General features: G+C 36.8%; 1 protein-coding gene across 6 annotated transcripts in view; it reads right to left on the reverse strand.

Annotated features, from left to right (window-relative positions):
- ADAMTS19 (ADAM metallopeptidase with thrombospondin type 1 motif 19) overlaps positions 1-23,200 on the reverse strand; it is a 143,546-nt gene that overhangs the window by 19,344 nt on the left and 101,002 nt on the right. For all 6 annotated transcript variants that reach the window (XM_071802727.1, XM_071802728.1, XM_071802731.1 and 3 more), the window contains 7 exons: positions 20,674-20,794; positions 18,555-18,635; positions 12,149-12,306; positions 11,087-11,240; positions 8,034-8,169; positions 5,745-5,949; positions 3,668-3,820 (listed from right to left, as the gene is read on the reverse strand). In XM_071802727.1, coding sequence (XP_071658828.1) covers positions 3,668-3,820; positions 5,745-5,949; positions 8,034-8,169; positions 11,087-11,240; positions 12,149-12,306; positions 18,555-18,635; positions 20,674-20,794 — 1,008 coding nt within the window. The remainder of the gene's footprint in view (positions 1-3,667; positions 3,821-5,744; positions 5,950-8,033; positions 8,170-11,086; positions 11,241-12,148; positions 12,307-18,554; positions 18,636-20,673; positions 20,795-23,200) is intronic.

Raw genomic sequence — 23,200 nt, forward strand, 5'->3', positions numbered from 1 at the left:
ACCTTGTCTTCCCCCAACACACACACACACTTTCTATAGGGCATTCCATGTACTGTCTTAAATCAATAAATTGGAATAGGCCATGAATTCTGAGACTTATTTGTGTAAAAAACAAGCAGTTGCTTCAGGTGTCCTTTCAGGCTCACTTAACCTTGTTCCCCATTTTTGCTTCTTCAGGCTCTAGACAAAGAAAACCCCATTCCAGCCATTAAGACCATCATCCCAGATGTTACATTTGACTCCTCTACATCGCTGTTCTAACACATAGATACCATTTAGAAATTCTGCTGCTGCTGTTTCTTTAGTTTCTAATGAATGCATCCTCTTTGCAGCTTCCATAGCAAAATGTCTTTTTAGAACCCATACCATGTTATCTTCTCTGGTCTCATATAGACATATACTTTATATTTCTCCAAATCTTACAAATGGCTGTTCCTAAATTCTACTTAATTTCCTACTATTTTGATCCTAATATCCCCTGCTGAATCTCTCCCAATGTATCTGGTATAATATCATATCAAACTTAAGCTTTTAATTATTATTTACAAAACCCACTCTACAAATTATTCTCCCTTCCAAAATTCACCCCACCTCTCCTGCTTCATTTATTCCACTGATGTTCTGAACATTCCAGATAATAGCCAAAAAAAAAACCCCAAAAAACTACACAGCTTCCTACATAAAGGGAAGTACCCAATACTTGCCCTTAAGCACCCTGCGCTGTTGATGTTTAAGACATTTTTAGAGAATGACTTCTACAGTGATGTGAACTTCTCTAGTAAGCCAGGCAGATGTGCTAACATGATATGAATTTCATTTAATGTCTCCCCTACCTACTTGTTTATCCTTGGATGACAAATCTCTCTGAACATGATCCTGTCCTTGCATAGCCTTGAAATGGGTTGCAATAGACAGTTTGCTAGAGTACACTGCTGCTAACAAGACTGAACTACAACTCACCCTAGCTGGCACTACAGTAGCTATGAGCTTTCCTCATCCAAAGGTAACTTTGATGTTATTAAGTATGGTATTTCAAGGACAGCATTCACTGGGAAATGATAATGTAATTTGAAATGTTGCTAGGTTCTGGCTCCAGAGCCTCAGTTTGAGCCTTTATTCTTTACTTTCTCATCACAATCCTTTTCCTCACAAAGGCAGGCACAGAGCCCAACTGATGGTAAGAACAGCAGTGTTTAGCATATTGAGCCACCTTGGTGACTTAAGAGTTATTATGGAGTTTAATGCTACATACAGTCCAGCCTATACAGCATAGTTGTAAATTAAGTCACAGTTTTAGTAGGATGGATGTGTTTATTGACCTATTGGAGCTTGCAATCCTGGTCAAATTGTCTTTGATCTTGGTATTATTGTTAAAACATCAAGCAGAAGAATTATTTCATCTCTATGTGACTGTACCTCTAAAATAAATTATCTCCAATACAGCACTACTATGATTATTAATAATGTTATCTTTTCCGTAATAGTGCAATTTAAGCTTCATTTAAAATTATGCCTTTGGAATTCAAGGGGATCAGCAAAGCCAATAAGGATCACATTAAGCCTCTTGTTTCAATGTGTGAGAAGTGTCACTTAAATTTTTCATGCCAAATCTTGGCATTAGCTTGGGGGACCTTGGCTCTGCTCAAAGAAACAGCCTTCTGTCAATGTCAAGAGCAATACTAAAGAGTGAAAACAGTGAACACAGAAAGCTGCACTGAACCTCTGAGTTAGAAACAAACAGTGAGCAAAGATTAACATTTCTCTGAGCTTTCCATTTGTTTCCCCCATTGCAGACATATTAACGTGTATGCCATGACTTCATGTTGCTATGTACTCTAGCAATGGAGCAGAATAGTAACAAGTTTAAAAAAAAAAAATAAATCCAAGTTTATTCTAAATCAAACTCATGTCTCTGTAGAGAAATTTAAGTATCTATTTTTTGGTATAAACCTTGGAAAATCTCAGCTGCACAAGTGCCAGTCAGGCTGTATGTTAACTGTTCAAAAGGTTTTCTCAGTTCCATATAAAATAATTCCTCATCTTGTAATTTTGAAGTTTAAAGTACAATTTACTTGACAGTGTTACAGCCTAGACTGTAGGAGGAAAGCAGAACATACAAGATCTCAGTAAATTTTAACCAGGAAGAAGTACATTCTTGTACATTCATCTCTGACATGGATGTTTGTGAAAAGTACTAAATTAGTTAATAGAGCTCTTATTTTTTCCAGAGGGCACTGTGAACACCGTGCAACTGTTTTAACATCTCCATATAGCCTCAGCAATCCTGATTTGAATTACTGCTTCAACTAAGAAAGCAGATGATCACTTCTCTATAGTCTACTCCCTTCTAGTGCTAATGGTAAATGACACAGATTTTTACTGCAGTTCTGTGGTATGAAAACGCAAATACTAAACTTTATTGCCAAACACATCTTCTTGTAAAAGTCACCCTGCTGCTGAAGTGTTGTTGCTCCAGTTGTTTAAAAAATTAATGGTTACACTACTTCGTGCTTTTGAAGTAAATAGGGTAGGGGGGCTATCTTCCAGTTTTTATGAGACTGCTCCAAAGTATTTTCAAACATTTTAAATATCTCCACTATTAAAAAAAAATAATTGTTTGACATATCCTTTATCCTTTAAATGTGAAAAAAGAAAACAGAATAAATAGTAATGTGATAGTAACAATTTGTACACCATTGTCATAAAACGGGAGCTCCCAACCAGAATTCTATGAAACACTAGTTGCCCACAGAGTACTTGCAGCTAATTCTCGGAAGGCTGGCTAGTCATACACTGCTGGCTTTAGTTCTTGTTTCCAGCTGTTACATCACAAGAAAGACAACTAAAAATATATTAAATACTTCTCCATACAAGAAAGTTAATAGCTGCTTCAATAATGTTAGGCACTAAAAGTAGAAGTGTTCTGTTCAAAGTTATAAAGAGAAGAAAGGAAAAAAAAATTACAATCTCTGCTAAAATGTGGTCTGTGATATGGCATGAGAAAACTGTGATTTTGAGGTTCAATCGAAGTATTTCTGCATGTTTTGGATATGCAAAACTGTACCAGATATTCAAGGTCCCAGTCCAATAACACATACAATCATAGATCTAACCAATAATTTCTGTTAAAGCCTATGCTTATGTACCTCACTGAAATCAAAACTCATATGCCAAGGAAATAATGTACTGACAGCTACATCAAATGTTCAGTATAGACAGTAATAGATGCTTCCTAGATATTAAATGGTCTATGTGGAAATTTAATAGGCTAAAAATGATTCCTTATAAGGCTGGAGGGTGTAACTTGTTGGAAACACAAATAAAATGTGCAAATGCAAATTAATGAAATGTTCAAACTGTGAAGTTGGAGTGAGCTGCAATTTCTGGAGATATCTGCCTATGTACTGACAACAATAAATTTATACCAGATTTGCATGATATTAAAGACTAATGTCTAGCTTTATTTATATTTCTGATTGTGATTTATACTGTGGTCTCAGTATGACTACATGTTTTGGTGTGTGTGTTTTTTTGCTGTTTTTTTTTTTTTATCTTATCGTTCCTTCAACCAGGAGACTCCTACACTTCTGATAAAAGCAATTCTTACAAAGAACTCAGCTTGCAAAATGTATTATGCTGTGGGGCACTAGTATCAAGGATGCCTCACCTTAGACCAGTCTCCCATTCTCCAGATGTAGCATTTGGAATAGTCCTCACAGTCCTCTGCTTCTTTAGGTCTCGTGGACAAAACACATTTCTTGCGTGGATTGGTGCATCTCACAGTCCGATGCCGTACTCCCTTACCACACTTTACAGAGCACTGTTGGAAAAAGGTGTTTTTCAGGTTTCTGAAAAGTCATAGTTCCCCCATTTTATCCCCTTCTAATGACCCCTACCAGGCTAACATATTTCAAGACTTCAATGACTTCCTGACTTAGAGCCTTCGATTGCATAGACATTTGATTTCTTAAAAACTAACAAGGGAACAAAGGTTATTCATGGGGCAGAGGACAATTGTTGCATTTTCAGCTAAAAATATATGATTACATCAACAATTATTTGCTTAAGGAAAATACGGGTTTTTGGAAGAAAACACCTGAAAAACTATGATGAAGCAAATGCAAAACATTACACTGAAAATATTAGGCAATCTTTGTCCTATGAATGAAATAAAATATAATGAAAGAAAATGTAATTAATATTCATAAGAACAAGATATGAAGCAACTTCAGAAAAACTGTACTAATGTCTAATAGACCTTTTTTTTGGGAGGGAAAAAATGTTAAAATGGAAAAGTAAATATTCTAAAACTAATCAGAAATCTATAGTGAATATGAAAATTCAAAGTCACAGCATATACAGCATGTGAAAACTCTCTTCAAGTTGCACAGAAGGTCTTAATCTATGGGGTTTTTTTACCATTCCCACTTACACTGCCAAAAACTATGCCATTTCCTTCTCAAAACATTATAACTGCTTTTGATCATCTCACTGCTTGCAGATCAAAACTCTCCTTTGCCAAGCTGATTATAACGGCAGGAAGTAGTAATGGCTAGCTTCCAATACAATGGTGATAGTAGGAATGGCTATGGGAAACACCTCACTCTTCAAAATAAACTTATTGCTTCCAACAAAAACATGCTTACTTACTTCTCATCTCTCAAGTAAAATAAACTGGCTAAACGATCTGTGTTTCTTTCTCACACCTCTGTAAGTGAATACCATTCTTCTCACAGCCAGCCCTTGCATTATGAACCTCTGTGTTCAGGAACCAGGAACTGCTGCTGTTTTCTTGTCTTATCTCTATCTTAGCATCTGCTTTTCATCTTTTAAAACATTCACTCTCTCTTAGCTCTTTCTTCCTTGGGGACCAAGGGGTGCTGCTGAGCAGAGAAGACCAAAGAAGGAACTGCACCCACATTCAGAAGCTGCTATTTTTATTTTGAATCTGGATGGACTCATGGCACAGCTTCAAGTATGGGAGGCAATCAGAATTGCCTTTGCTCTTCCAATGGAGGGAGAAGCTCTAAATAACCCCTTCAGCTTGTTCAGATGGCAGTGATAACAACACCCTGTTTCCTCGACAAGGCAACTACTTTTAGAAGTAGTATACCTTTTTAGAAGAAGAAGAAAGCCAAATGGACCTGCAGATTAAAAGACTGGAAATTAATAAAGCTTTTTGAATAATAACTGCATTCTATAGCAAAGTTTCAGGAATCAATGTATGTGAAATTGTGTTACTTAGAAGTCCTTTTGCCCACTGCTTGTGCTGTTCTTGGAAAAGGAGAAGAGAGAGGAAGGGAAGGAAATTACCTCTTTGCATGCAGCTCCCTTTACAGCCTCTCTGAAGCAGAATGGCAGCTACCATTTGCTGATCAACACCCCATGGTAGAAATGTATGTCAGAGGTGTTACCACTCTGAACTCAAGCTCTGGTAGTTGATAAGTGATGGCCTTAATTTCATTTACTCCTAGATACCCACTGCTACAGTGAGGACAAACTTGATTATATGTGCTTGAAAACTGGCCAAAAGAAACTGTTCTGGGACATTAACTAGGTAAAATGTAGTAGTTCTACACGGCTGGTTTTCTTAGTCCCTGATCCCTTTGCCAAATCATTGCATGAGGACCGCAAAAATCATTAGCCTGAGCTGTGCCACTTGCCGCTGAAAAAAAATCATATTCCCAGAAAACAGTAAGGCTTAAATAATCACTATGGACTATTTGTATGAATAAATGCAGCACCTCGGACCAGACTCCTGCCTCCCACACAGTCATGCAGTCCTGGCCTTCACAGCGTTGTGCAGAAGCAGGCTTTGGCCCAAGGCAATCCCTCTCCCTAGCTCTGATCAGGGTCCCATTTCTCAGCTGCCATGTGCATGCTACTTGTCTGTTCTGGGTCCCTTTTCCACATGTCCTTGAACATGGAGTCCATTCTGTCATCATCCATCTACAAAGAAACAGAGGCACCGCAGTAACAAGAAATCAGGAGAGGAAAAGAACCACCACATCATTTTCCTCTCTTGCTTACCAGTACACACACAGCCAAGACATACTTGTGTATTTTCTGCTTCCGTTTAACTTCACTTTGCAAACAGACAACTTATTAATATAACATATTTTACATTACATAAGGTGTTAATATCCATATCATTTAATTCCCCAACCCATTGTCCCTATGTTTTCAGAGTACTCTTCTCTCATAATTCCAACTGGAAAAGCTCTGAAGTACACATGCATTTTAAAGATGACAGATCACTGATCAGCCTACTTGTTATTCTCTATCTATATGACTACCTACATGTCAAGTGCATGCCATGCATGTAAAATCCAGCATTCTTTGAAAATACTCAGTTGCAGGACAGAATCACTCCTGTGTGAAAGGGTTGCTGCTCTGGAGGAAGTACAGAAGCTCAGACTTCTTCAGGGTCAAGCCTAACTCAGGTTGCGTGGTTTAAATCCCAACAGCAAGGAAGGCTGATGTAGCTTGGCTACACACACCTGGGGAGCAATTGTTCTAGAACATAATTTTCCCCAAATGGTCTGTAGCTCCAGACTATGGCCATATGCCCTTAAAAATAAAACAGCGCTGCCACTGATGCAGTGTACGAGTGTATCCCAGGAGATTTAGATTGCAAGGGAGAATTTTTAGGAAACTGAGATTTACAAATCTATTCCAACATTCTGTCATGCATTTGTTGTAAGAAAATAAAACATTTAACTAACTTTTTTTTCAATTATCAATCCAGAGACTTGGTTTACAAATCACAGCCTGCCAAAGTAATGCAATTGTGTTTAAGATACTTCTTCAAGTGCCAATAACAAGCAACTAGTTAGGCAAGCATATGCTTTAGTTACATTTCTGTTGAAAGCTAACAATATTTGTTTTCTAATAATCATTAACGCTGTATATATAACCTGGATATATAAGTTAAGGATCATGGTATCTTTCTACACTTCTCAGCACAATGTCTGCAAGTAGCAATAAGTAACGTTTAAAATTTTTATTTAATAAGCCGGAAAAAGTACATTGCAAATTTACAGTTGACAATGCCTCAGAAAAAAGATCAGATTATTCCATTTCTCTTTAGTGATGTAAATAAAATAAAATAAAAAGATCGGCTCAAGTATGTATGTAATGAAGCAGAAATAATCCCTAAAAAGTGTAATGCTCTAGTCTGGGGAAGTCCAAACCTCGGTGGTTTGGTCTTACTTAAAATGTGTAATAACTTTCTTTTTATTAATTTCAGTATTTCATCCTTTCCAAGAAGGCTATGTCTTCTGGTTCATTTTACATACATTCTTCAACAATATTTGCGTTTTATTTGCTTCTCATTGTTGTCTTTAAAAATAACATCCACCTCTCCTCCAGATAACTGTGGTAGACCTATCCCCGTGTTTATTCCTGGGGATGCCGGTTGACTACTGCTAGCTGCTCTCCCCTCCCTTTAATCAAGTCAACACAATGCTCGGGGATGTCCTTGGTCAGAATTCTTAGCTGCGATATGGAAACAGGGTGGTGAACTCTGAAACGGGTCATTGTGCCAGCCTGGACAGCCCGTACAAGGTACAGGCTGCTAGCTTGGCTGCAGGGGCACCAAATAGTATGGGCTTTGTAGGACACAAACTGCATGCTGCAGCTGCCTCCTGGGGTGAATTTCACATTGAAGCCATGATTGAACAAAGCACTGAAACATACCATTAATTAAAAGCCTGGGATTAAATCCACCTTTACACAAACTGCATTTAAATTTTGATTTCATAGTACAATTCAGTCTGTGAGAACCCTCTGTGAGGAAAGTAATGAGCTGCTTTATTGAATAAGAATTGATTTAGGCATGTGCTTAAGGGCTCTCTTTCATTAAAACTTGGGAGAAATAAGAGCAAATGTTCCTGTTTTCCCTACATTTTGCATTAAAACCTTTTGGATGTATGTAGTTACTGCACATCCACTGCCAGAGGCAGTAATTTCTCCTAGTTCCTAATATTTTTACATCTAGGTATTATGGTTTAATGTAACCAAAGTACTATTACCTGGTCTGGCATGGCTGCTCATTGCACTTGCGGATCTGTGGTTCAGGTTTTGTTAAATATTTGCACTTCTTGCTGTCCACAAGACTGATATTCTTGTTCATAATCTTTGTGCAAGAGACTGTTGTCTTTCTTTCACCTAGTGAAAATATAAAGCAGGTATGTGCGAAAACCAGGAATACACAACTTTCTTAAAAAGGGAAAGGCAAAGGTATCTTTATCCGATACAGTTTGGCTAAAAGAACTGTGAAACCTGTAAAAATGTAAAAACTCAAAGGAAAATCAAAGCTAGAAGGGAGCCCAAGACAGATATTAAAGTTTGCAAAGAGCTATGTGGTTTTCTAATCCAATGTTTGAACACCACTGTCAAGAGAGTTTTGCTGGATTATTCCTATAACTAGTCAGAGGCTAAAACCTTAGTCTTTTGGGAATAATTGTTTCTTTCTCAATCACTGAGACCCCAGTGCTGAGCAAATTTTGAAGAAATATTACATAGGAAAGTGTGGTTGTTCCTTAGTATATGAAATAACTAAAGGAATGACAGGTCCTGCTTCATTGACTTGCTCAGGCTTAGTAGTTCTGCCTGGTATAGCAGTACACTGGCAGGTGTGGCCAGCACACAGCCAAAGGGAATCAGCACATGCAACCTTTAGTACGGAGCCTGCACTATTCCCCATGAACTAAAGAGACCACACAACTGACCTGATCTGTAGGATAATCATTTTAGAAGTTGGTTACTGCCTGCAGCGATCTAGTGCATGTTCTGTACAGAAACCTTGCCCTGATGGGTGGGTTAGAGCCTGGCATCTCCTGAAGTTGGAAGCATTAGAAATCAGAATTCAACAGAATACCTACAGCAAGCAGTAACTTGCAATTAGACTGGAGCCTAGTTTTTAGAAACTAGCAATCCTTAAATTAAAGACTTCAATTGGTAGAAAGCATGTTGATAACCATTTGTTCCTATGGTTATGTTTTAACACTCTGTTTCTATCTGGAAGTTAACTGACAAACAGGGTGCGTGCCAGTGTGGGGTAGACTTAAGCATCCAGTGTTCACCAGCAGTCAAAAATGTGCCTGTGGGCCGAGCAGGTAAATTATAAATAAGTATAATCATCTTTGTGACCGCAGCTGATGTTTTACACAGTGCTTGTGTACGTGACAGCACATGCAACTCATCTGTCATATACAGCATTTGAAATGTTTGACAATTCTTTCTGCATTTACATATACATATATATGTTCATATCCTCTCCCACACAAAGAAAGCTTTCCTGCAACACAGGAGGTCACAGACCAGTTACTTATATAAACATGCACAAAACCACATGGCTTCATCAATAGCTTCAACCTGACATGCACTTTAAACATTTAAGCAAAACTACTGATAATTGTTACATTCTTTAATCGGATTCATCAAAATATTGATGTTAAAAATTGAAACACAAATATCTACATGGGGTACAAGCTATAGCAGTACAATTTCATTATTGCTTCATATTTAAGCCAAGAACTAAAAGAACAGTTTAAATGGTTTTGTCTACAGTAAGAAAAATCTTTCACTTGTATTTCAGAAAATCTTCAGGAAAAATACCTTTTATATAACTTTGTATTAACTTAGCTATTTTAGACAATAAGATAAAGTGAAGGCCAGCTGCAACTGAAAATATGATAAATAAACATTACTGTATAGCACTTAAATATTTATTTAGGTATTGATGTAGAATAAATTAGCAACATAATGCATTTTAAGAGTTTTCCATATGATAGGTAATTTTAGAAATATTTGGGGCAATAATAAGATGTGGTAGCATTAAAGTTATTCTAAAAATACTTCAGGAAACTGTAAAAAGTATGAAGACTCCAAGTGAATAGGAATGCACTGCTAAGAAACAGAAGATGCGACTAGCACCATGTACAAAATACCTTCAGGGAAGAAGCTTTCTTACCAAACCACAAAAAGCATGTTTATGGAAACTACAGTAATCTGTCATGGCATCAGGATTGTTCACAGAGTCAAAAAAGCTAGAACACTGTGTTCCTTATGCTGCTGTTATGAGAAAGTGAAGCATTTCCAGGCCTTCTTATTCAACCACAAGGTTTACAGCACTTTTCAGAACTGCTCATCAGAGCAACCATGACTGTCAAGGTCATAAGCAGAAAAGACAGGTATCAAAAATCAATGTAGTATTCACAGTGTAACCCTAGCTAATTGCACAAGTTATGAGCAGATTTCTGTAGGATGTATTCATTAGAAAAACTCTGAAGTGTTTTTTCAGTGTAACTACCTATTTGAACAACTTTCTTCTAAACAGCAGTTATAAAGGATTTTGTTACAGCAATACTGTTGGTGTTCCAATATTTGTTTTCATAATCGTGTTTCGTTCTCCCAAATTCCCATTTTTTATGATTTATAAACATAAACATAAGAAAAATATCACATCAGCATACTAATATCTGCTGTTGCAATATTTGTTCCATACATTTCTGGATCATCCTCAACTCATGTTACTAAGTGTACATATTTAATCTGAGATGGGAGTTCAGCTTTTCTGTAGTGTGAAATGTCCTTTATAGATCATTTATCTTCAATAGTTCCAAAATTAGAGGGGAATGCATATAAACTTTCTATTCTTGTTCTAGTTCTTGCACTTGTATTTCTTCTTGGAAACTGTGTCTAGAATTTGCTTTGCTAATGTAGGTTTTGTTCCTTCACTACCATCTTTTTCTACATACTTTATTTGGTTTGAATCTTTCCCTAGAGTTATTGGTACTCTTTTAATATAATCAGAATGCATGAGTCTGACGTATGTCCATCATTGCATGGAATCTTACAACCCACAATAAAGATATTACTAATAAATATACAACACTGACCATCCGAATCTTCAATATTAATATACTATGTGTTTAAATCAACAGAGAGATAGATATACACACAGTGTATATATAAAAATATATATGCATATTGTATACGCACATATGTGTATTGTGTATATACATGCATATTGTATATGCGTATATATTTTTAAGATGTTTGTGTGTTTCTTTTATTTTACCTCCTCCACATACAGCATCACAGTCCTCCCAGCCAGAATGAGTCCACATGAAAAGAGGCTCTGGTACTTTAGAGCTCTGATTCTCAGGGAGAGGATCCAGAGGGATTGTGTACTCATAGTGCAGACCATAGCTCTGGTCATGGAAGAGCAGCACCTGCAAGATATAGAGAAGGAAAACCTACCTATGTACACAGACAGTGTTTAAGACAAACTTCAAACTGTGAGGAGATAATGTTAAAAACCACAACAGAATAACTTAATGCCCTAACTACTCCTACATTTATATAGTCCTAAAATTATATTTGCCCCTTTGAAGGCAACCATGAGGTTGGTGTGGTCCCAGGTGAAAATGAGTTTGACACCCCTGCTCTATAGCCTTTCAACCCTCCTAATGGATTTTGTAGAAAAAATCCATGAGATTATTTAAATCAAGACAATGCGAAAAATTATTTTACTTGAAATAGAGGTCAAAAAGCTCTCCATAATAAGCAAAGTTCACCAGACATCTGGAGGACGATTATGTCTGGTGATTTCAGTGTTCTTAATCAGAGTAGACCTTTCCTAGATGCATCAGATCTAAAACTATTTTAGATATACAAGACAATTTCTTGCTTTTGAAGGATTTTTGAATTGTGAGTACTTCCTCATCACCTCTTCCTTTCCTTCTGGTGGCTATCAGATTTTCCTCACCAACACTGGAATGCATTAAAACTCGCCTTCTTCATGGAGAACTTGGCGATTGCAATCCTGAAATAGCGATGCTGTGCTCTAGTCAGCCAGGATAAAAACCATCTGACATTAATTTGAATCTCCTTAAGTGTCACATCAGCTTTTCACAACATTTGCAGGAACACTGTGGCCTTCCATTCTGCCTCAGCAACAGATTATTCTCTGATTTAAATGCATTTTTTCAGAAGTGGGCTGACAGAGCTATATATGTAAGCAGTATGTTTATAGATATATAAAAGCAGGTATATGTATTCAGGACCCTGGAAAAAATATTAGTTACCATGCTACATGATAAGAATTAGATTAAAAAAATCCCAATCCATATTATCATACCAGTAAATGCAAAGGTGATGTTGTGGGACCCTTGGCTGATATTTTCTCCCAGAGACCCCTCCGAACATAATGGACAGTGGTTCCAGCAATATTGAATGTTCCTGAATGCTCTATCTTCCAGTCACTATTGATTGACTGTTTTCCAGCATCTCGAAGAGCTGCAAAGTATGTGGAAAAAAGACCAGTATAAATTGTGTCTGTTGAGTAGTGATCTGGGCCTCCTTTCACTTTCTGTTTATATAATTTAACAAGCAGGTAAAAGCACTGAACTCTGTTTGCAAAAATATTTATGGATACTATTACATATAAACTACAATAGGAACATGCTTCAGAAACATTTTCTAGAAGAAACGTGTGGCAAAACCACGTGAGTTTAATGTTACCTGAAGTTAACACCAGTGTTTTAATGCTTAAAGAGACTGACAGGCTCCAGCATAATTCATAGTTTGATGACTAAATTAGTTTAAGGCAAAGGCAACCATTCTCTGTTTCCGGGGTGATTGTTTCTATAATCCATAAAAGCACGGGAGACAAAATTTTCACAAGATGCTCTTCAAGATATGTAGAATTAGGCTAGAACTTCAAAAAACTTCTAGTTCAGAATTCTTTCCCCTTTAGTAACTACATCTGTCTTTTTTTCCACCTTAGAATGTGACAATACTACTCTCATCCTACATAAACTCTTATTTTATCCATATTCACCACATAATAAGATGATTCTTCAACAAGTAAGAAAAGCTTGTTCTTTTTGGCTGAATCATTCCTCTTGTTGGCCTGCTTTATATTCAAAAGCATCTTCAAGTCAGGTAAGATATATTTTTTATATTGAGTACACACGCTTTTATATTAATTTTCAATAGTAAACTGAGTAGATTCTTCTGTGAATGATTCGTAATTTTATTTTATTTTATTTTATTTCATTTTATTTTCTTTTACTTTATCAGGTCTGAATAATCAAGTGAAGTGGGATATACTTGAAGTCACCTGGACAAGAAGTTTCACACATTCTTCTTCATTGAAATTGCATGTTTGGCATCAGACTGTTGCAAGAGAGCCTCAACAGTTTAAGCCTTGTCAAAATTTAGTTTTCAAAGTTGAAAGTTAATGTGAGTCACTCCTGTAATCATCTTCTCTCCTATCCATATTTATACTGTTATGTTTTGTTTCCATGGGAAACAATGGCAACAGGTCTATGGATTGGCAGAAATACAGTTGTATAAGACACCACTGACTCGTACTACTGCAGCACTATGCAACAAATGTTAAGACTATAAAATCCATTAGCACTGTAGAACAGCCCTGTAGTAAAAATAACCAATGATTTTACAAGATTTTAATCAATCGCAATTAAGTTCTGTTTAGTGTGTATACTGTAGGGGCCATTCCTCTTTCCAGAGGAGAAACAAAACAAATGTACTTGAAAGTGCCAAGGTCCAGTTGGGTCATGGTGCTCAGATGGAGCAGCATCCTCTCCCTGGAGAGCAGCAGAAGTTGCATCGTTTCGTCTTGTCTTTAAAATGAACGTGTGTGCCACAGCATGCAGACATGTGCAGGGGACTGGAATCCCAGCCCCAGAAAACAGAAATATGCCAGATCTTTAATTTTCTGCTGTCAGATTCCTCACTTGAGCCACTGAGGTTAGATGAACTAAGAGACGTTATCTGCAAGCCTAAACTTCAGGATCGGACTCGGGCAGCCCAGCTTCTGATTTGACTCTGTCACACCCGATATTGTAAGCAAGTTCACTGAGTTTTATTCCACACCACACACATACTCCCACTCCACCTAGCTTTCAAGAGAAGAGGATTTCCTGCACAAAGTAACGCAATACAGGAAGAAAATTCAGTGCACAAGAGTATCCTCTCTCAGGCTATAAAATAAACAGAGAAATACGTCTACAAAGAAAGCTCAGACTGGGAAAACCTACTGGAACTGTAACCAAGATCGAGATGTCAGTGCTAAAACAAAGAGAATTACAAGTGTATCTCTGCAGAGCAAAAAATAGCAATTATCATGATGACAGTTAAGTTACAGTGATGAGTGCAATGTATTCTTTAATTATTGTAACTGGGATATACACTCTTCCAATTTCAATGACGTACAAGAAGCTACACAGCCATAGAGATGCAACATTTCACAGTTCAGCTATTGCATGTCCCAGTGCTCAGTGGGGACAACAGAGTCCTGGTCCTGCTCCTCCACTTGGTAAATGTGTGCCTACTATTCCTTTTATTGCTTTTTATGGGAAACTGTAAAATACTATACCACTGTATTAACTTTGAAATTTTTGCTTAAGTTGAAATTACCACACTTTACAGAGAGATTAAGCAAATGGGCATTTGTACGAAATAAGAGGGAAGTTGACATCTTTGTGAATTGTGAAGTTCTCCTCTTGATCTGTGCAAAATTTAGTCACAGTCTCCAGAAAAGTGCCAAAACAATGTCATTTTGAATGGCCCTTAGTTTTCTCATGAAAACTTGCAAATCCAAAAAATTCGGAATTCAATTCTAAATGTGAATACTTTCACTAGTATCTTTCGTCAAGGAAATAATTGTTGCACTTCCACTGAAGTTATTATGATCACTGCAGCCTTGGCTGCCACCAGTTTTGATCTGTCTAAATAGTTCATCTGTGTTGGTATGCAACCAACAAGGTCCAGTGATACTGTTTCTCTGGTTGGACTATCAGATGGATTAACAAATTATCTTTGATACCCTCTAAGAGTCTCCTGGACTGCTTACAGCTTGTTGTGCTGATTTTCCACAAGATGTGGGGTTATTGACGTCCCAGAATTAGAGCCTGAAAGCATGATGTTTCCTGCAGTTGAAGTAAGAACACTTCATCAACAGGCTCCTCTTGGTCAGGCAACCTGTAGTATACACCAATCACAAAATTCCTTTGTTAGCTCGGCTGCCAATTTTTACCCATAAGCTCTCCATTCACTGCTGTTTTTCAAAGAAGCTCTGTGAAGTCAATACGGTTTTTTTTTTTAATAGACGGTATTTGTTCCATCTTGATATGAAACGGTTTCAAAAGTTGTTACTTATTAACCATCTTCTATGGCCCTCTGTATATGAAAGGAAAACAAATTTAGTCTCAGTGGACTCTGCTCTCTACTATGGGTCCTTCAGCTGCCTTCCCTTGAAATCAGAAATTACATAGTCTAAGAATTTGATCCAAGGCCTTTTAAAACTGCTAGCGTTATCAGACATGAGGGATTCAAAATTTTGCATTATTTGTCAGACCCCAACTGCTTTCCCACACCCTTCTCCTCAAAAATTTGTTTCAACGTGCTTTTATTTTACTAGGAAACGTATTTCATAAAGAAAGTCAGACAAGAACAGAGCACACCTATGGACTTGATATCTACAAGAGAATTGGCAATTACAACATCAGGCAATGTTAGATTGCAGCTCCAAAGGATCTATATACCTGAAGCAGCTTGATCACATATTTGAGAAGAATGATACAGCTAATCCACATCTTTAGTTTATCTGAAAAGAAATAATTTCTTTCACTTCCAATGAGCACCAAAAAAAATTTCAGGTGTTAGACTGTAAGTGACTTGTAAAGTTGTATACCATTAACCAACCTCATTAATTCATTATGGGGCCCGGACCTGTCCATGCCATTGTACAAATATGAATGCGATATAAGTAAAATGCCAAATATAAAAGAAAATTTAGCAACAAAAAATGCATTATCTCAGGTCACAGGAATCTAGATAACACTTGAAATAACTTTTCATAGCTGTTCTTACAATATTTTTTAAAAGTAACTGACAATGAACCAAGTCTCATGTCAACAGGGTTAAAAGGAAACAAAATTATCACTGCTGGTCTATTCTTTAAAAATAAATCTCAAAATTCTTTCTTAAAACGATGAATTCTAATTCAAAAATTAACAAGTATATGCTTTAGGAAATAGTCTCAAATTAAATAAACACTCTCCCCTCCCCACCCACTACAAATAATTCCGATTCCTGAACACTTCACTGAGGAAAGAAGAACCACAATGTCTCATGCATTTTCTGACATGTAGAGAGGAATACCTATTGCTTGGCAATATCACTGCTCCTACCTTCCCACAGGGCAGAAGAGACAGGACAGACATCGACAGATCAATTGATTCAGTAAATACAGTTGCAAGTTATACCTCTTCTTTTCTCCTAGGGTGCCAGAGCTCCTGTTACTGTGATGTATGTTGGTATACCTCAGATAAATAGGATATGTGAGGTGTTCAGGAAGAACTCCTTTGAGGATTTGCTTCAATAGCTAAATCACTCAATGATGCTCCTGATGTAGCTTTACCAATCACTTTAACAATATCATCACAGATTCCAGATCATATTGACTCTGCCTTCTAACCAAAACGTAAATCCAGAGAAGGGCATTTCATTTTTACTCCCTCTGTATTTGATCTGTGCTGATCAAATCTTCCCTCAGTTTAAATTAGCTTCTACTTTTTTAGCCACAGTTCTTAGTGTACACTGGATTAAATTGTGTTTACAACTATATCTCTAATTATACAATTATTAACTATATAATGAGCTATATTATAGAAAAAAAACCTTAATCCTAAAATATGTTTATGACAATTAGGAAAATAGAAATAGTTTTGGCCTATATTAACTAATTTCAAGAAAAGAAATACAAAGTACTATATAACATAAAATTAGCATACAGAACTATAAGATAGAAAACAAATCAGAAACACAAGACAATTCGAACTGTATTATATTTCAAATTTTTAATCAAATATTTTGAAGAATATTGTTTCTAAGATGAAAAGCTTATGCCTTCTTCTCAAAACTTTCATTATGTTACTTGTATTCAAAAATGTTCCTGTCTAAAAGTTTATTCCTTCTCAATTCAGACTTCTATGCTTTCAGAATAAATCTTCTCTAAGTGTAGAAAGTTTAAATGATTTCCACTAGTAAAGAAGAAAAAAAGTGCAACAACACAGATTTTAATTCAGAATACTAAAACAGACCTGTTCCTGTTTCTCCATAAAGGCTTAACAAAAAATATTACAGTGAAATACTGGCTGATTTTCATTCAGATTGACATCAGTGAAATCAAAAGTAAAGTTAACGTGACAAGACATTACAAACTGATTATGTACTAATTAGCACCTTTCAAAAGTAAGTAGCATGACTGACATTATTTTATGAGCATAAAAAGCATTATATTCTTTTTGCCTTTTCCAAGGTAAGGGATGAATCAGTTCGCTACTCATGAAAAACGAATTACTTTCCCTAAATATATTTATTTATTATTTAATCATTTAAAAAATAAATTTCTGTTGTCCAACTGTGTTAACACAATAGGCACAGAGTGAAAAAAAAAAAAAACCTGACAAAATTCAGAAAGTATGTCAATGAAAATTCAGTTACCAATTTGATATTCTTACATATCCATAGCTATGGTCCATTGGGAAACAATGAAATAATGCAGATTTCTAAATCTCCTGTGATATCTTAATAGGGCAGGTGCAGACCTCATGATAAACCAAGAGTCACTTAAGCTGTCATAATTAAGATTCACGATCTTCATCTTTCTCTTAATTGAGGTACTGAGAACACTCAGGTAAAAAGTTTCTTAAAATGCAGATATGACTTATGAGCAGAACTAAGAGCAGTGATCAAAGTGGGGAATTTTAAATTTCATTGTCCTATTTCTCATACTAAGTCTTTCTCAATTTATACTTAACCAGGGCACAGAATTATGATATTTCATATATTCACTTAAACTCCGTAACAATAACAGCAACAAATTATACTCTCTGACACAACAGCTTTAGAGCTCATTAAAAGATAATTTATTTTTTAATGAAAGATAATTTTATATAAACGAAAAAACTAAAAAAAAAACAGAATTGTGATTAAACTTTCTATTGGAACATTCAGACAACTCAAAATAATGCCAAGAAATACTTTTCTCTTTTTTTAGACTAATTTTAGAACTTTTGTTTGACTTTGTTGGTGATTTTTTATACGTTGGTCAGTGTGGCTTTTTGCGTTGTCTGAGCAGAAATTATTTCACACTTCAGCATAAAACTCTTTTCACTAGTTTTAATGTGAAGTATTTTCTTTAGCACTTTCCATATGAAAAATTGAAAATGTTGAAGATAAAGCATGCAGAATTTTTCTTAAATCACCTAAACACATTCTTGAAACCTTTCCTAAGCAAAATGAGATGAGAAAAAAGTTCAAAATAAAACCTATACAAAGAATGGTGCCATAGCCATTCTTTTATTTTCTTATTTCTACAAAATTTCTTTAGATGTATACTTCACACATTTTTTTTCCCCTCAGAGTTTTGTTTAATCACAAGAGCATGATTAGCTAGCGTTCTTTAGTGTTGAACAAAACAGGACATGAGCATTAAAACTTAGGACATTTACCTAAATAACTGTGAGCTGGCTTTTCTTCCACTACTTTGATTCTCCTTGCTCCTGCAGGTATCACCAAAGCTTCCACATAACCTAGAAATAAGACCAGATGTTCTGAGTTATACAAAATACAAAAGTATAGAAAAGTACATCTTACATGTTTTTTAATTTCTCCTCCCCATTTCACTTTCTAGGTGTAACAGGTTATAATTTATATAGCAATGGCTTGAGGGTTCTTGCAATGTGCTGAAACAAGCTATGAAACTGTGCCTTATGTGGAATAGATATACCATGTTACACAATTAAAGGAGTATCTATAGCAAGTAAAACGTAACAAGAACTAGTGAGGCTGGGCAAGTTGGGGCTGGAGCAGATGAAATTGTCTCTGACCAAACACCTTAGTGTCATCATCGCCACCAGATGAACACAAAAGAATTTGAACTTCACTCAGCATGTGAAGACAAATGATATGGCACTAAAACTCAAACTTCCTCCCACTGTTTGGTTTTTGTTTTTAATATTTTGTGGTCCATCTCCCTCTTTTTTCTTTAACACATTAAAACTCTATTAAAAATGCCTTTAGTTTTGAAGTCTACTTATTAGTTATTCGCTTTACATTACAATTGCTTCCTTAGAGTATGAGACTAAGACATGTTGATCAATTTGCTTTAAGTAAAAAGGGGTGGAAAGGCAATGAAGGTATAAAACACTGTGCAAGCAGGAATGTTATAAACAAATAGGAACATGTTTTAGATTTTTGTGTGAACTTCAAAAAATGGACAATAAACCAAGATTTGACACTATGTAGCTATGTAATGTTCTGTAACAAACTACTGAGCATTTACTACACCTTTTCAATAATCCTGAAACATGAAAGCTAAACTGCTGCAAAGCAGCATTATTTATCTCCATTTTCCTTAAGAGCTAATAACACTAGAAAGTGTGTTGCTGACAGTCCAGTTTCTTGAGAAGGAAAATAGCTTACAGAGTAGTTTAGAGGGCAATAGCACAATATTCTGGATTGACAGAGAACACTGAATAAAATGGAAAGTGTATGGATATTCACATTAGTTATAGAAGAGAGCTGACACACTTCTTTCTATCAGCAGCTACCTTCTCTGTAGTTTTTGATTTTTAAGTCCTCCACACTCATCTGTTGTTAGGAACGCCTGCTCTACATGACCTTCAGCTTAAGAGAAGGCCAGACATAAAGATCTGAAGACTATGCCTATTTTTTTTTTCTAAAGTACTATACTGCAGTCTATAATGCATTGAAGCCCTTGATTTTTCAAAGTTATACTGTTTGCTTCTAATTACAATATTTTTTTGATGTGTTTTACTCACTGTCTTGAAATTCTGCACATATTCTACTCAAGAAAACAAGAGTGTAATGACAAACAAATGCTGAAAGCAACTGGCCAAACTGTTGCAAAGAGAAGACTTTTCTTGGAGAGAAGGTACACATGGTGCATGGCTCACATTAGGATTTCAACCCTCTTCTCTGTCAACGCTATTGTGCTGAAGCAGGTCAATTATTCTCATTCAAAGAGCAGATCACAGCAGTGTTTGAAAATCTCATGTTCATTCTGCATCAGAAAATCTGTTCACTCTTAATTATATGTTATCAGCATAAAACAATAATTAATGAAAATACATAAGACTTCTTCATATATTTGTCTTTATGTTCTCCCCTGCCTGGCTTGGTTTAATGACATTACTCTAGGTAACAGATCATAATTTGGATATTTATTTTGATGAACATCGAATGAATCTGAAGACTGTAAGTATTTATAGATTATTTATTTACTAAAAATATACATTTTATTTCACAGATTTTTTTTTTTTTAAATCAGGCTTTTCTGTGAAATAATGTGTGTCTTAATTGAAGATAGTTTAGATAATTCCTTAATTTTGTATTGATACAACTTGCAATAATTTTGCAACAATTAAATTTAAAAATACTCATGCATTCTTTCCTTAAATATCTTCTTATTTTAAAAAAAGAGAAGTAGTTCTGAAGTTCTTGTAAGGAAGTGCATAATTTTAAGAAGTATAGCTTTTCAAAGCTCCCAGTACCCAAAATAATTAAACAGCTACTGGTTTCCTGAGTATTTGATATAAACAGACTTACCAGCTCCTCTTGTATGGTTAAAATCACCTTTAATAACTTTGCATGACTTTCCATTGCCATTGCATACACCACAATGATCTTCACGAGCCAGAGATCCTAATATACCATCACAGCCAAATTTCTGTGGGAGAAGAAAGCTGCTGAGCGACAGGTCACGTTTTTCATAAAGCTGCGTTTAGTGGTGGGCATCTCACCCTTTTGCAAGACACCCTAAGCAATGTGATCTAGTCCTGCTCAGAATAAGGCTTACACTAGGTCATGTGCAGAGATCCCTTCCATAGTCATTGTTTTTACATTTTTATGTAGATTGTTGCATTCAGTCTTCCCATGTGGTTGGGTAACTCTACCAGCTACTCTCCAAGGGCAACACAACCATGTTCCCACCTCTCTCCAGCAGCTCTGCACTTCTAAGCCACTGTGCAACACATCCCCACAGCCTCTCCTGTTCAGCAAGTGCAATGTGTATAACTCCTTGCAGAGGAAAAAAAGGTTATAAGGAGTAGTCAGCATGGGTTCACCAAGGAGAAATCATGTTTGACCAACATGATAGCCTTCTATGATGGTATGACTGGCTGGGTAGACAAGGGAAGAGCAGTGAACATTGTATACCTTGACTTCATCAAGGCTTTTGACATCATCCTTTGCAACACCCTCATAGGCAAGCTCAGGAAGTGCGTGCTGGATGAATGTATGGTGAGATGGATCATGAACTGGCTGGATGGCAGAGTTCAGAGGGTTGTGCTCAATGGTGCAGAGTCCGGTTGGGGGCCTGTAGTTAGTGGGGTTCCCCAGAGGTCAGTACTAGGTCCAGTCCTGTTCAACCTGTTCATCAGTGACCTGGATGAAGAGACTGAGCACACTCTCACCAAGTTTGGTGATGATACCAAACTGGGAGGAAGGGCTGACACACTAGAAGGCTGTGCTGCCATTCAGCAAGACATGGACAGGCTGGAGGACTGGGCAGAGAAGAATCTGATGAAGTTCAACAAGGGTAAGTGTAGGTCCTGCACCTGGGGAGGAACAACCCCAGGCACCAGTACAGGTTAGGGGTGGACTTGCTGGACAGAAGGACTGCAGAGAAGGACCTGGGAGTTCTGGTCGACAACAAGTTGACCATGAGTCAGCAATGTGCCCTTGTGGCCAAGAAGACCAAGAGCATACTGGGGTGCATTAAGAAGAGTGGGACCAGCAGGTCGAGAGAGGTTATCCTCCCCATCTACTCTGCCCTGGTGAAGCTGCACCTGCAGTACTGTTTCCAGTTCTGGGCTCCCCAGTCTAAGAAGGACAAGGAATTACTGGAAGGAGTCCAGTGGTGGGCTACAAAGAAGATTAGGGGCCCAGAGCACTTTTCTTATGAGGAGAGACCGAGAGAGCTTTGTCTGTTCAGCCTGGAGAAGAGAAGGCTCAGAGAGGATCTCATTAGTGTTTATAAATATCTCAAGGGTGGATGTCAAGAGGGTGGGACCAGACTCCCTTCAGTGGTGCCCAACAATAGGATGAGGAGCTATGGGCACAGACTGAAGCATAGAAGGTTCCATCTGAATATGAGGAGAAACTACTTTGAGGGTGCCAGGATACTGGAACAGGCTGCCCAGAGAGGTTGTGGAGTCTCCTTCTCTGGAGACATTCAACACCTGCCGGAATACATTCCTGTGAGATCTGTTCTGGGTGAACTTGCTTTAACAAGTGGGTTGGACTAGATGATCTCCAGAGGTCCCTTCCAACCCCAGTCATTCTCTGATTCTGTGATTCTATTGCTCTCTACTCAAAATATGGGAAGTTCCTTGTCACACTCACTATGGTAAAGCGATGTCTAATGTCAATCTCAGGTCTTATTTTGAAGAGGACATGAACATGTCTGGAATATGTAAATAAAAACTCTATTTCTGTTTTGCTAAAAAGCACTAAATTTACTCAAGCACCTTCACTTTACTATGTAGGACACATTTCTATCAATAAATATCTGTGGTAGTTTGACAATAGGAATACAGTTAATATCACACGCTGGCCTGATACGAAATAAAAGCCTTTTAAAGTCCAGAGAAGTCATCCCAGGGTAATCTTATGCACTATATAAATGTATCTCATAAAACCAATTAAACTTCAAGACTGATAAATAATGAAGACAAAAGTTAGGTTAAAGAAAAAATGAAGGATTCCTTTAAGAATAGAAACCATGGTCAACCAAGGTGTCATTCATCTCCAAGCACCTTAAGATTGTTACTTCACTTTATGCACACAATTTTTGTTATGTTTTTTCTACCTAAAAAAGCAATAGAGCAATACAGATTTTGACTTAGTCATTACAGCATAAGCCTTCAAAGAGCTGTGTATCCAAAATGGCAGAACTATAAGATATAAATACCTAACTCTACACCCATAGTCCCAAGCATTCTTCCTAATGGGTTATCTAAGAAGTCAGGGTAAAATGGGGAAGACTACAAACTAGACTTTCAAGCCTGACCCTTGATATTCCAATAAGACAACTCAGTCTTAGTCAGGTGGGTTTGGTTTAAAGGTCTTTTTC

This window comes from Patagioenas fasciata, chromosome Z, assembly GCF_037038585.1.
Source record: "Patagioenas fasciata isolate bPatFas1 chromosome Z, bPatFas1.hap1, whole genome shotgun sequence".
Classification (NCBI taxonomy): domain Eukaryota; kingdom Metazoa; phylum Chordata; class Aves; order Columbiformes; family Columbidae; genus Patagioenas; species Patagioenas fasciata.